The sequence below is a fragment of the Falco naumanni genome, chromosome 12, assembly GCF_017639655.2.
Source record: "Falco naumanni isolate bFalNau1 chromosome 12, bFalNau1.pat, whole genome shotgun sequence".
NCBI lineage: Eukaryota > Metazoa > Chordata > Aves > Falconiformes > Falconidae > Falco > Falco naumanni.
Genome location: NC_054065.1, coordinates 12,532,585 through 12,546,696, shown reverse-complemented (window position 1 = coordinate 12,546,696; position 14,112 = coordinate 12,532,585). Strand labels below are relative to the sequence as shown.

General features: G+C 53.1%; 1 protein-coding gene across 3 annotated transcripts in view; it reads right to left on the bottom strand.

Moving 5' to 3' along the window:
* Positions 1–1,326: 1,326 nt before the first annotated feature.
* Positions 1,327–14,112, bottom strand: part of TJAP1 (tight junction associated protein 1) — a 40,055-nt gene continuing 27,269 nt past the window's right edge. For 2 of the 3 annotated variants that reach the window (XM_040611961.1, XM_040611962.1), the window contains 7 exons: positions 11,662–11,690; positions 10,394–10,555; positions 9,698–9,764; positions 9,202–9,231; positions 7,876–7,983; positions 7,074–7,157; positions 1,327–5,379 (listed from right to left, as the gene is read on the bottom strand). In XM_040611961.1, the coding sequence (XP_040467895.1) occupies positions 4,063–5,379; positions 7,074–7,157; positions 7,876–7,983; positions 9,202–9,231; positions 9,698–9,764; positions 10,394–10,555; positions 11,662–11,690 (1,797 nt within the window). In that variant the 3' untranslated portion in view covers positions 1,327–4,062. The remainder of the gene's footprint in view (positions 5,380–7,073; positions 7,158–7,875; positions 7,984–9,201; positions 9,232–9,697; positions 9,765–10,393; positions 10,556–11,661; positions 11,691–14,112) is intronic. The other variant, XM_040611963.1, reaches the window with a different exon arrangement.

Here is a 14,112-nt window from a genome sequence, read left to right as displayed (position 1 = left end):
AGCCCGGTTTGCGGCCCCCCAGCCCTTCCCCCTGCCCGGGAGCTGGGCGCCAGCCGCGCACCCTCGGGTGAAAGCACCAGCCCGCACCATCACTGCGGGTTTGGCTGCTGGGCCAATGCCTGTGCTGGAGCTGCGCAGGGAAGGTCCTGTTTCCAGGCTCAGATTAGGCTGGAAGATTAAATGCGGCAGCAGCTGCTACTCAAAGGGACACAGAATAAAATCATTAATTATGGGGTCAAAGAAAGAAGAAATGCTTCCTGGGTTACACTTTGCATACACCTAGGTCAGAAGGGTACAAGGCAGCATAACTTGGGAGATGGAGGAAATATCCCAGCCCTGCGACCCCTGCAGCACCATGGAAAGAAAATGCTTCCAAACATCCCTATCGGCATCCTACAGGAACTCCCTCTCTCTCATGTTCAGAGGGCTTCCTACCTGGGGTATGTCCAACCAAGCCCAGTCCTCCCTCCCCACACAAAACATAAAATACTGACACTAGAAATATAAAATTCATACAAACTCCAGGGAGGCGGTATGTTATGTGGTCCCATGTAACTCAGCTTCTGAAACAGACAACTCTGAGAGTGAGGGCTACAAGAAAACCCAACAAATATTAAAAAGACTAGCTACACTTCATCCTACTCTAGATCAGCACGTCGAGGTCTTTGCCAAGACACAGAAGGGCAGCCAAAATACTTGAAACTGGGCAGGCACAGTTTTATGAGTAAAACTGCTTACAGCACAAGCCTCATTGCAGAGGTTCTGACAAGCCTGGCCTTTACAGCCTTTAAGTAACATTAAAATTGCCCACATTGCTTTTTTAGTGTTTCTGAAAGTTACCTGGTTAAATAATCTGCCTTTTTTTTGAGCTGCTGTCAGCTTCCAAGTCAAAAGTGACACGAGTGCTGCTGTGAACAATGGATTCTGCTCTACAGGCTCAGTCTGATCTTGAAGCTGACAGTCCACATTCAGAGCCAGGCAGCAGTTCACACAGCTTCGCTATGATTACAGAAGTAAAACACCGCTCAAACCACACATCGCACCTTGCCTGGGACCGCGCCTCTTCTCCAGTACAATGACTGGATACACACAAGCATCTTGAACCAGGCTGCTGCTAAAGTGGGCACTCAGGATGACCACTGAATTCACAGCCTCCTAGAAATCTTACAGGTCACAGGATCACTCTCCTTGAGAGAGCTAAGAGGTGGCGTGCACAGCTCGGCGAACCTGGGACACAGCACCATGAGAGGCTCTGCTCCCTCACATCTCAGGATCAGTCCAGTCCAGGTCTCAACCAACAGAGAGAGCGCTACAGCCATTGCCACCTACTTTTAAAATAGTTTATTTCTGGTCTTAAAATATACATCAGTTTGAAAATTTCAGAAAAAAAACACATTAGTTACAGATTAACAGTCTGGAGTTGGGCCACTGAAAGTGGGGTCAGCTCAAGGCCCCAGAGCCAATACTGCTGGAGGTGAGCAGGAGTACAGAGGGCAGGCACCATGCAGCTGGGAGAGGGCTCTGCTCCTCTTCAGGCCACTGCTCCCCCTCAACCTCTGCCAGCAGCCCAATGCTGCAAAGCAGAAGCATCTGGTGAGGCTCTGGGCACCCCTTTGCCACCCCTCCATTTCTCCACTGGTCTGCTTTTCAGTCTACCTTGACCAAAAGCAGAGGGAGGCTGGCTCTGCCCCGCACCATCAGCACCAGCTGCTTCAGCAAGAGTGGGTTTTGTCCCCCGACCAGCATGCCAGGATTCAGGGGAGATGAGGTTATGCCCTGAGGGGCAATGCCTCCCCCACCGCCTAAGTGGCTGTGCTGTCCTACAGGCAGGCCACCAGCAGCCTCAGAACCAGAGGAGCTCACTCAGTGAGCATCCAACCCAGGTGATGTCCGTGAGGCAGGAGCTGGCTGCCGCTGCAGGTGCAAGCCCTCAGCAACGCTGCAGAGGAATAGAAGAAATGCAGCTGTGGAACGGCTGATGAGAGCAAACGCAAGGACCCCACCACCACGTTCAGGACAGGGCAGATGAACACCCTGTAGGCTCAGAGGCCCCCCACTCTCAGCACCGGCCTGTTTGCACAGGTTATCAAGCAAAATACTGTAGTGAAATACTGAGTCTCACCTCCTCGCCAGAGGGTGGCATCTAGCTCTGCAACTGTTCAAGGTGGGAAACAAGGTGAGCATGTAGGCAGCAGCTCTTGCCAGGGTATATAAAGCAACCTACACAGCACTGGAGAGGCCAGCAGCTCCCTTTCACAGGCCCCAGAGCCTCCAGGCTGGAGCTGAAGCCCTGGCTGGCCCCAGCTGCAAGCTGCAGGCCCTCTGTAGAGACAGGGGTTTGGGGAGGGGGGCAGGATCCCCAGGCAGCTCTTGGCTGCACATCTTGCTGTAAGCATGCGAATGGAAGCTCCCTCATGGAGAGAGGGCTGCTCTACAGCCCAGTGAAGAGCCCTCACTGAGTAGGGTGGGAGGACAACACAAACCCAACTCAAAAACCAGACAGCAGGCTGAGGACAGCCAGTGGGGTTTGCGGGGGGCACGGCACAGGGAGCCAGGCTATTCTCTGCCTCGCACCCCTGGGGAGCCAAGAAACACCAGACAGACGAGGGCACAGGACAAAAACTAAAACAGAATGCCTGGGCTTTGTAAGCCCTCAAAAAAATACCTACACCTACGGACCTCTCCCCCTCCCTCCCCCCACAACAAGACACCAAGCACACAAGACTGAGAAGTCACACAATATCACACTACACTAGGAAAAACACGCAGAGAGGCCCGGCCCAGAAGGAGAGGCCCCAGAGAGGCACCTGAGCCAGCCTGGAGCCCCCCCAGAGAAGGGGGCGTGTGAGGAGACCCTGGCGAAGGGCTGCCGCCCAGCCGTGAGGTAGTGTGTCCGCAGGGAGCAGCTCCTCAGCACGCTGCCCTCGCATCCCTGCTGGCCCTGCACCAAGCCCTGCCCAGAAAAGCCCAGCAGCGTCCTTCACGCCTTGCTCGCCCGGGGCGAGACCTTCTTCTTGAGTCTGGAGGGGTTTCTGCAGGCTGAAGGCCAGGATCAGAGGGAAGCGCAGCTCAGAGCTGAACCTCCTCACACACCCTCAACGCAGGCATCGGACCAGCTGCCAACGGCTGTGTCTGTTTATGCAGGGCGGGGAGAAAGAAAAAACAATACACCCCAAAACCAAAGGCTTGGAAAGAAGAAAGAAGCCCACCCAAGAGCAAAGCATCAGCACCATTCAAACAAAACAACAGCACAGAGAGTGGGGGAAGAGGTGTGAGGGAGGAGACACGCAAACCCCAGGCACCTAGCAGGTTGTGCCTCCCCAGACCACCCCAGCAAACAGCACCCGTGCCCCAAGCCACAGCACCAGCATCTGTGCGTTGCCTCAGTGGGGGTTGGGGGCCGAGCCCAATGCAGGAGCCAAGCAATGGGGACCCACAGAAGCAGATTCTGGAGAACCACCCCAGAGGGCAGCTGGGGGAAACAAAACCCAGCAGGGAAATGAGACACCAGCAATCCCAGCACATCCCCAGAGGCGCACAGCCAGCCACTGGGAGAGTCCTGGGAGAGTCCTCGTGCTCCACTCATGGCCCCTGGGGGCTCCCAGGGAATCAGACACCACCACACAGGCACTCTGCCCTGTTGGCACAAGTTAAAAGAGAGCAGAGCAGCTGTGGGCAACCAACATGAGAGCACCCAGGGCCTCAGGTACCTGAGTGGGAAGGGGGAAGGAAGATGCGAGCATAAAGAGGCACAGGCACCAGGACAAGGGGTACCAAGAACGAGCTCCGGTACAGGCACCAGTGTGAGGCTGTGAAGAGAGCTGCGAGTGTGCCGGGGCAGTGGGTGTGCTTCTGCACACTGTGTGTGCTAGTACTGTGGGTCTGAGGTGCCAGGGAAGGGGGACCCCAGCTCTTTCAGGTAGCAAAAGAAGAGAATAAATACAAAATTTCAGAGCAGAGCCCCCCCCAGGAGGAGGTTACTAAGTGAGGCTTCTCCCTCAGAAGGTGGACAGATGGTGGCACCCCACAGCTCTGCAGCGTGTGGCTGCTTCTTGTCCTGCCTCAGCTGAGAAGGTTGCCCTGCTCCTGGGCTTGCGTCAGACTGTCCTTGCGATGCAAGTGATGGACCCCCATCCTTTTGGGACTACGGTGTGGCCGACTGAAGGGAGGCTTGACCCTGCCTTCTCCACTTTCCTCTTGGGCACCTCCTTGGTTGCTCTCCTTGCTTCCCTGGAGCAACATTTCTCTCTCCTCAGCTGGGCTCTCAGGCAAGCCAAGGTCCACATAGTCCTTGTGCTTCCCTGGTGAGGGGCTTCCAGGCTCAGCAGTGCCTCCACCACTTTCCTGCAACAGCTTCTGGGCTTCATCCTGGGAGAAATCAGTACCATAGTCTGAGGAGAAATGGCTCCTGCGGGCTCTAGACTCAGTGCTGTCTGTGTCCACACTTGAGTCCCGGCTCACCGTCCAGCTGCAGCTCTGCGCAGACTCCTCACCATCAGAGTAAGCTGAGGCTGCCCTCCCCAGCTCCTGCATGGAGCGGCTGAACCTCTTCTGGAGCTCGGGGGCCGTGTCACGGCTGAAAGCTGTGCGGTTCATCAGCACCCGCTCTGAGGTGGGGGGTGCCTTGTCCACAAACATACGCTGCCAGTTGGCCAGCAGGTCCTCCTCGGAGCTAGCAGAGCTGGCAAAGGCGCTCGGGATCTGGGGAGGGCTGCTGAATGGGCTGCTCTGGGAAGAGCCGTGAGCCCTGGCTGCTTTGGGGGACTGCTGACAGGAACAGCTGGAGGCTGAACGGCGCCCTTCTGAAGCGGGGCTGTTGGGGAGCGTCCGGTGCCTGTCACAGCTCTCATCTTCACTCTGTACCAGGCTGAGGGAGATGGCCTGGCGCGTAGCATAGGTGCAGTTGGGCAGGGGACTGTTCTTTGGGATCCTTACCTTGTCCTCAGAGAACTCAATCACTTTGCGTCCAGGGTACATAGGATGGGGGGGTGAGGGTGTAGGGTACGGGCTTAGCTTCTCAAAGGCAGGCACCTCCTCTGGCACACTTTCCACACTGCTCTGAGGCTTGCAGCCACCATTCTGCTGTTTCCCCGCATCTCCCCCCTCCTTCCCCATCTGCCCTGCGCTGTTGCAGGCGTCAGGAGGGGCTCCACTCATGTCCACATGCACAAAGACATCCTCAGCCATGGGACAGCTGCCACTGCTAGACTTAGCTGAATTTAGAACCAGAGATTCTGGTTTCTCCAAGACTCTGGCAATGACTGAGGTGGGTACAACATCAGATGGAGCCAAGGTGTGGGTTGCCTCTTGACCAGGGCCTGCAGACTCCTGAGTGCTGTGCAAATGCTTATTGACCATGTCCTGCAGCTCATAGGGGAGCTAGGGAGAAGGAAAAGGACATTAGAAGGGGACTGCCACACAAGCCATTTGGTTCTAAATAATCTGCCTTTTCCAGCTAACCTTCATGTGTCCTTTGCACTCTTTATCTTGACCCTAACGTTCACCTACCTTGCCCTGAGAAAGGTATCACTTTCCAAAGCAAACCCGCCCCATGAGGGACCAACAAGGCTCTCTAGCTGTCACACCAGTCACGTTTCTAGGCCAAGGTTCACAGGCCCCGTTTTGCAAAGAGAACAAGAAAAGACAGCACAGGGGCTCAGACCCCCACGCCTGTGAGTGGAGAGACAAGGCCCAGCCAGTGCATGCTAGGAAGAGCTCTATTGATCTGTGGAAAATCAGCCAGTGGTTGCACTGAAGTGACTCAACAGCCCCCAGTGCTGGGATCCACAGTGCTCCCCGAATGCGGTCATTTCAGCCATGCTGCCTTGGCTGCAGACCAGGATCGATGCCTTTCCTTGCTCCTGCCAACTCCACCACCTCATCCCACTTCCTCACTCTTCATTTCAGAGAAGCAAACATGAGGTTTATTACCAAAGCTGCAGAACCGGGGTCTCAACAGGGCTGGTAAGCACTGCTCCTCATCCTGCAAACGAGCACTGCTGCTCTCCCCACCACTCTGCCAGGCTGCACTCACGTGGGTCACCACACCCACGCGCAGCACAAAGTGGAGAGCAGAGCTCCACAAGCCACTAGCGGCACAGCAAGGTTTGTCCCATCACAGCCAGAAGGAAACTACATCTAAAGCTGGGGACGCAGGGCACGCTGCATGACAACAGCTGGCTGTGAGGCAGACTGTCTGCACAGCTGCTCAGCACCACCCCCACTCCAGTGGCAGCCATGTGGGACATAGCGCTCTGGGGGGCAGAATTCGAAGCTCCAGGGAGGGGAGACAGCTGGGAGAGACATCAAGGTTACCCCAGCAGTAACTGATACACTGACCTCAAGAGTGCTAATTTGAGACACAATGGGGGAGGGTGACATATTGGTCACCTGCTAAGTTAAAAAAGTCAAGCACACAGTTTTACTGAAAGGAACATAAGAAAGGATGAGACTAAGGTACGGCAAAGAGCTGGGATAAGGGCCTGAATGATACTTCCAGCCAAAGAAGTGATGCTACTAATGCGAAAGACCTAAACTCCATCTTTGCTCATCCTGAGGGCAGGATAAGCTGAGCAGACCACACACAAGGGGGAGTATGAGTTTGTATCAACTTCTCCCATTCAGGAGGCCTAAAAGGCACCCTGAGTGCTGCCTTCCACAATCCTCCTCAGAGTAAGAAGTGAAGCCAGGCCAGACTACTGCTGCTTGACTCCTTATCAGGCAGCGTGGCTCTTCCATGTGGCCAGGTGAGGAAGGGAAGCGGATAGAGCAGGGTAAGAAAGAGGTTTGTCCTCCTGCCAGCTCCCATCAGGCACCCAGCAGGCTATCAAATTCAAGGTTATTGTGCTTTTTATAACAGCTCCTGGCTGAGCTGTGAAATGGAGCTGGCATGAAAGAGGAGCTGGCAGAGGTTCTGTGCTGCTTTCTCAGTGGGAGTGAGAACAGGAGCCCCCCCCCCCCCCCCCCCGCCATCTGAGGCTGAAGGATAAGAGGCCAACACCCCCACAGAGAAAGCAAGATGTAGGCAGAGACCGTGAGCCCTTCTTCCCCACCTCAGCAGGATGGCTACTCACATCAGCAAACTTGTGGTTCCTGAAGTGGGACTTGTTACACTTGAGCAGCTGTACTGCAAGATTACAGTCCTGTCGATAGCGTTCCTGAAAGAAAAGGCACAGACGTGCAACAGTGTCAGACTGGTCCAATCTCTTACCCAAAAAGGCACCAACTGACCAGATGCTGCTTGAACAGAAGCGGAAGGAGGCATCTGCTGAATTGCTCACAAGGGCACCTGCCATTCCCTCCTCTCCACACCCCTGTGTATTTTATTACAACAGAGCCACGGTGTCCCTTTCAACTCCAGTCCTCGCTCCATGCATATACTCTGTCAGGGTATCCCCTCTCCCTCTGGGGATTTTAATAATCTAAAAGTCCCACCAGATTTGCTATCCCATCCCAGAGCATTCAGTCATGCCCGAAGACACTACCTGATGTCAGGCACCTTGCGGACAGACAGACTGGAAGGAGCTGAGAGTAGTTAACAGAAGCAAGCATTGGATCCAGGAGCTTCTATATTAGTAGTGTAGAAAAGGTATCAGCTCCCTCCCAGCTCTAGAATCAATGACCCCTCTGTTGGTACAGCTTGAGTTCAGATCAAAACCTAAGCTCAAAAGAGCAAATACATTAAACGAAGATCAGTTTTTCCTTGCTCAGCCCCTCAGATCCTTTTCTGTTTGTCTGTTCCTACCATTGTGTATAGCTCCCACACTTTCAGACGTGCTGAAGTCATTCACATGCTCCTTTACATTAATGACTTTGCACAAGAGTAAAAGCCCACACCTCATACACTTCCACAGCCATTTGCAGACTTGCACTTACATTGAGTTCCTCCAGCTTATTGATGGTGGTTTTGGCATCAAGCAATTTATTAGTGAGCTCTACAATCTCCCAGTCCAGCGTCTTGCGGTCCATCTCTGCCTTTTTAATCTGGGATGCAAGAACACCAGGTGTAAATCTCCCCAGCACAGAAGAACTTGGCTTCACCACCCACCTCAGCCCAAGCATAGCACAATGACAGGTTCAGCTAGGATACAAACACTTCCAGACAGACAGACAAAGGGGGACAGCCTGGCTCTTCACCAAGGGAGGGACTCCAAAGGCCAAATGGAGCCACTCTGCTAGCTAGGGACAACAGGTTGTGTTTGAACTTCCTTAATGCAGTATCTCTTCTCGCAGCACAACCGTTTTCCTCTCTGCCCTGGTTCCCACAGTGCCTGTTGGAAAGCTAGTGGCTTTGAGCAATCAATCTCATCCTGCCATTGGCAGCAAAGACCTCTGAGCTTATGATACCCAGGCCTGCTCTCTGGGGCAACAGAAAGAGAATACTACCCGTAAAGATCCAGCATTCAATGCCGAATGGACAAAAGTTTTTTTTGGTGGGGAGAGGGCACTATCTTGAAAGACTTTAAGCCTTGCTCTAGTAAGAAAAAGGACCTGTTTAGCTTAATCTGGAGCTCAGTTAATGCCCTCCTTAAAGCAGGCGACTGCCTCTTTAGACTAATAGTTCAGGTACAGGGCTGACAGAGACCCAGATGTAACAGCTGAGAGAAGCAACAGCTCAGAACAACCAAGCCATCCCCTTCTCAAGAAGTTCTTCCAATGTTGCACAAGGGTCCTCTGAGGCTGTGACCACCAGGACCCAGCTGCGTGTCAGGGGTACAGCACAGCGACAACACAAGGAGGTAGGGGAAGACAATGCTTCCCATATAAGCAGTCTCTTCAGGCACCAGCACAATGAATATTAACCCAAGAAATTCAAGTGCTAGAACCAAAGAAATCTCAGTGTGGGATACATGGAGGCATTCAGCATCTCAGCTGTTTGACTTGCCTGCTCACAGCCCGAAGGGGAAGGGAGCAAATGAGGCTCACAGCCACCCACATCTTGTGCAGTGCCACAGCTTATGGGCACCACTTCCCAACACACCATGCTCCAGCTGGCTCAGAGTCAAACGCTCTTAAGATGGAGCACTGCAAGCTAAGACCTGCTGCATCTGCGGGCAGCTGCTGGATACCAGGCGAGCCCTTGGCTGGACGAGGGCTGGGGCCCCTCCATCTGGGATGGGGTATGTGGGACTGACAATGAAACCAACAGGCTGAGACACGTAAAGAGGAAAAAGAAAAAACACACAAACGAAAAGACGCAACTGCAAAAATCCAGCTTTGGCTGAGAGAGGCCTGAGAGGTGAGTGCGCCCAGCGTGTGCCAGCGGCAGCGTGGGGAGAGGAGAGAGAGAGAGAGAGAGGGAGGGAGAGAAAAGAAACAGCCATGAGTGTTATGAATGCACACAACAGACATACACGCACATTGGCTCTGCTCTGACTGCCCCCCCTCCCATGATGACCACCCCAAGACTGGCTGACACATCCCTGGCATTTTGGAAGGGACTGAAGCAACATGACGGAATACCATGCATTATGTCGTGGGGAACCAAAGCTTACGTGCATGACCAAGTAGGGGCTCAATAAATCAAGAAAACAGTTCATGACACCAGCTGGAATGGGGAGTAGATGGTCACGGCCAGAATCTCACCCCTCACCCACTGCCAGATCTGCTAGGTAAAGCCAGGGCCCCTTCCTCCACCTGCTCCTAACACACAGGTCTCTTCCACCTCCTCTCTGTAGTGACTTAACAGGGCACTTACCAGGGCATGCAGCTTCTCCTCCAGGTCTTGGTTGGTTCTCTGGGAAGCAGTGTAGCTGTTCTGCAACCTACGGAAAGAAGATTGTACACATGGGAATGGATCTCAGGCACTTACTCAAGTTTCCTTCATAGTTGCCAAACCACCAACTCCACAACTCCAGAAAGACTGGTACTAAGACAGCCAGGCATATTTAACTATGCTTCACCTCTGCCACATAACGGCCTTCAGACCCCAACTTATGGGAGGCAAGATGAGGTTGGCAAGGTAAAAGGAACTTTCAGGAGAGGGTGTGAATGACTTCGGAGGACTCCTCTGAGCTATGTCACGTATAAGCATGTGAGCAGTGACTGACACCAATTTTTAACTGAGGTACTTTTCAGGTAATGTATTTTCTTGCAGTCATCAGTGGCTCCTTTTGCACATGTGGGGTAACCATCCAAGCTGGATCCTGCCTTACATCCAACAGATGAAGAATTCCCTGTTGTCAACCCCTTGTGCTGGCAGCATTTCTACACTGCACACAGAAAGCAATGGCTACAGAGCCTTTAACTCCCCTACAATCTGGGTGTGCATCTTTCCAAGGATGCAGCATGCCTTTGATTTAACAACAGGGCATTGGCTGCTCACACCAGGTGAGGGAGTCCTTGGTGGGAGGGAACTCTCTAACTGTACCCCTCTCTGTTTTCTTTTTCATACCTACGGAATTTGTCCTTGAATTTCTCCAGCTCCTCACGGTTCTGGCCCAGCTCCATCTCCAGGTAGTCCTGACCTGACTCCAGCTCCCTCTCCATCGCCTCCATTTTGTTAGTCACATATGTCAGCCGCCGGCGCAGCTCCTCATTCTCATGCTGCAGTAGCCTGGGGGACACAGAAACAAGGTGCCACTGGGTGCACAAGAGGTACTCCACACCACCCCCACCACCCCGCTGCCCTGCTCTAGGGCCCAAGGCCCCACACAGAGGCCCCAGGAAGTCAGGAACTGAACTGGCAGGAGACTCCAGCACACGCAGGGAGAGGCGCATCTGTCAGGAGAGGGAGACTCAAACTCTCTTGGACAGGGGCAAAGCAGCACACACCAGCTGGCCAGCCTTGCCTCCCAGCTCCCTCTCAGGTTACAGTGCCTGGATAAAGCCCACTAGCCAGATGAGCTGTGCAGCTCCAGTGTCCCTCACTGGTGAATGAAACCCACTCAATAATTTATCCCAGTCCAGATTAGAAGAGTTGAAGGCAAAAAGAGTAAAATCATCTTCTCTTCCACTGAAACTGTTCAAAAGCCCTTGCACCTTTAACACATGGTGGAAAGAGGACTCTGTACAGCCTTAAGCTCAGAAGCAGAGGTGGTGGGGTGCATTTACAGATGTAATCACAACTCCCAGTCAACCCCATTCCAACACAAACTGCTCCATTCCTTCCCAGCCAGGACATGCCTGGTGGTCAGGAGGATTTCCTGTTGGTTTTGATTTCTTTGTGCTCAATTGCTCAGAGAAGCCCAGAAGCACGGCTTCTCTCTGGCAGTGCAAGCTTTCTCCTCACTATGGCTCGGAGTTCAGTGCTAGCAGCTGTCTGTGCCCCACACCGCCACCAGCAAAGGGCTCAGCTCTCACCCTCAGCCAGCAGCAGACCAGCATACTCCTGCTGGTGGCTTACACCAAACAGCCGCAACAACAAAGCTTAAAGGCTTCATCTACTTTCTTTCACACCCACCTACTCCTCTGCCTGCACCTGCACTGGGGGTCTATGTTCCCTCCCCCTCCGGGCAGAGAGACATGGCAAGGCAGAGGCTGGCAAAGCTCAGACTAAAGCTCTGCCCACATGGCCCCAGGAAGATTGAAGATCTGAGAGAGCCTGCAGGGCCAGTCAGCTTCACTGTGCAGGTGGCACAGGCAGGATGTGAGGAATCAGCACCCACACAGTTGCAGTACAACAAGCATTGGACCTGGATAAAGGAGGACCAGGACACTTACTTCATCCTTTCTGCATCCGTCAAGGGTTCCTGCACAGGGAAAAAAACAGCTGTGAGATTCTTTCAGAGAAGGAGTTGATCTCTCACACTCTCCTAAAGGGCAGTCTTGGTTGCTAGACCCTACCTGTGACTCTTCCTCACCTGCTCTGACAGGTCATGCTAGGCAAGCTTAGAGCTGCTAGGATCTGTACACACTGTTCAACTGTCTGATACCAAGACAAACTGTGGGTTCTGGTTCAGAGCAGAAAAGCTAGACTAGAAACCACCACACAAGTTAGGTAACTTTACTCTCCCACGCTGCAATCTCAACATCTCTTGTAACATCATCACCTTAGCTGGTGCTTCAGTTTCCTCCACATCCACCGTTAGTGGGTAGCTGGAATCTCACAGGCCAGCATACACTGAGGACTAAATTGTCACCACAGCAATCACAACAACCTTGAAGCCCCACAAAAAAAAAAAAAAATTACACCATCCAGACTGTGCTGTGAAAAGGGTTGTAGGCCAGAACCCCAGAGATAGCTGGAGCAGGGACCTGGAGAACAAGGAAACAGTGCAGTGACAAGAGCACACGGCTCAGCTATTTTTACTTCCCTTGCACTCTCTGTCTTAGCCCATGAGATGGCTGCTGCCCGCCAGCACTAATGGGAGAGATTTAATTAGCACTAGTAAATTTAATTTAATTAGCACTGTGAATTTAATTTCACATTTTCTGTGAAAGTGCAGGACTGTGACCATTCTCACAAAGTCCAAGCTGCCCAGGATTACTTTTGGTGCTTGGTACCAATAGCACTGCACAAACCCAAAGGGCAGCCACACTTTAGGTTGTCCATTAAGTGTCGCAGCCAGCTCTGGGCTGAGAGGCCATGCCAGTTAGGGGTGAGGTTGTTGAGCTGCTAGCAGTATTACAGAAAGCAAACCACCCCAGTCCTGGCCCTAAGACATCATGGGGCTGTTTCCTTCATCAATTCACACTTTAAAAGAATGGTCCTTACCACCTGCATAACATCCTCCTGTCCCTAACGACAAAGCATTAATCCATCTTTTTCTTACCTCCTGATCCCACACTGCAATTGCTTAATTATTGCAGACTTACCTAAAAACTGCCTCCCCTACACCCACAAATACACACGGAGCAGACACTAATGACTGGCAAAGGGGATAATGTGATTCCTACTAAAACAAGGCAATGGCCCCAAAGCAGGCTGGAGAAAGAGAAGAAAGCTTACAAAGACCTGAAACACCCATCATGCAAAGATCTGGTACCCCAAGACAGCTAAGCACCAGGCACACACAAAAGCAACAGGAGCATCCCAACACCTCCTGACACTAGAGCTGCCTGCCTCCTGCACACACCTTCTGCCCCGCAGCCTGGAGGGCCTCCAACCTGCAAACACTTGGGAAGTCTGCAGCGGGGAGAACAGCACCAGCTCCTGCCTTCCTAACTCCTGGGGCCGAAGGGAAGCTGGTTCCTCCCAAGAAGATACACCCAACCTGGAACACAGCCATGAGTGGCACCCACAAGAGAGCAGCTTCTGGTGATTAAACACCCACCAACATGAGGTCTGGGGGCCTGCTCTCATGCTCCCCACTGGCACTACAGACTACACGAGATCCAGGTGGGGGCTTCGGCCTTTGTGAGACCTCTGTCTGTGAGCCAGCGGCCCTGGCACCTACCTTGTTTAGTGCCAGGCTGAAGGAAGGGGAGGATCTAGATGGGGTAGGCCCCTCCTCCCGACTCCAGCGTGTTGGAGTGGAGAAGGATCCTTTCTCTGGGTAGTTCGGCTCCACTGAATGCTTCTGCCCAAGTTTAGCACACAGATGGTGTGGCTGTAATAGCCGTGAACAGGGACTGCTTTCATCCCTTCTGCCCTCTGCACTGCTTTTCCATGAAGACAGTGAGTGCTGATGACCAGAGGATGTCCCTGCCAGCTGCTGCAGCTCATACTGACACAGATCTACTACCCTTCTCTCCAAGGAATGGAGTTTTCCCTTACTGTCCTTACTCACAAGGACAGGTTTCTTTCTTAGTCTGGAAGCTCTCTCAGCCTCCTCAGGACACCTTCTCTGGCATGAAGCTATTCCCATCCCCTCACATTTCTTTTCTGCTTTTCTTCTGCTTGGGCAGGGAGATCTTTCAGTTGCGTGCTTGGTTTTGTCCCCCTGCAGATGACCTTCCCCTTGGCCTTCTGGCACGGAGTTTCTGGGGAAAAGGGGAGAGTTCTGGTCTTGTTCTGCTCCCCTGGTCTCTCCCAGTGAGCGCAAGCGCATGGGACTCAGCACCCGCTGGGTAATCTCATCCAGGAACCTGGAGAACTGCAGTTTTTCCTCTGTGATCTTCTCCCTGCGCTTGACAGAGTCAGCGGCACTGCTGCTGCTGTGCTCCTGTGAGCGCTTCTCCCTACAGCTGAGGCAGAGCTGAGGATCACTGTACTTGCATGAGCCACGGCCA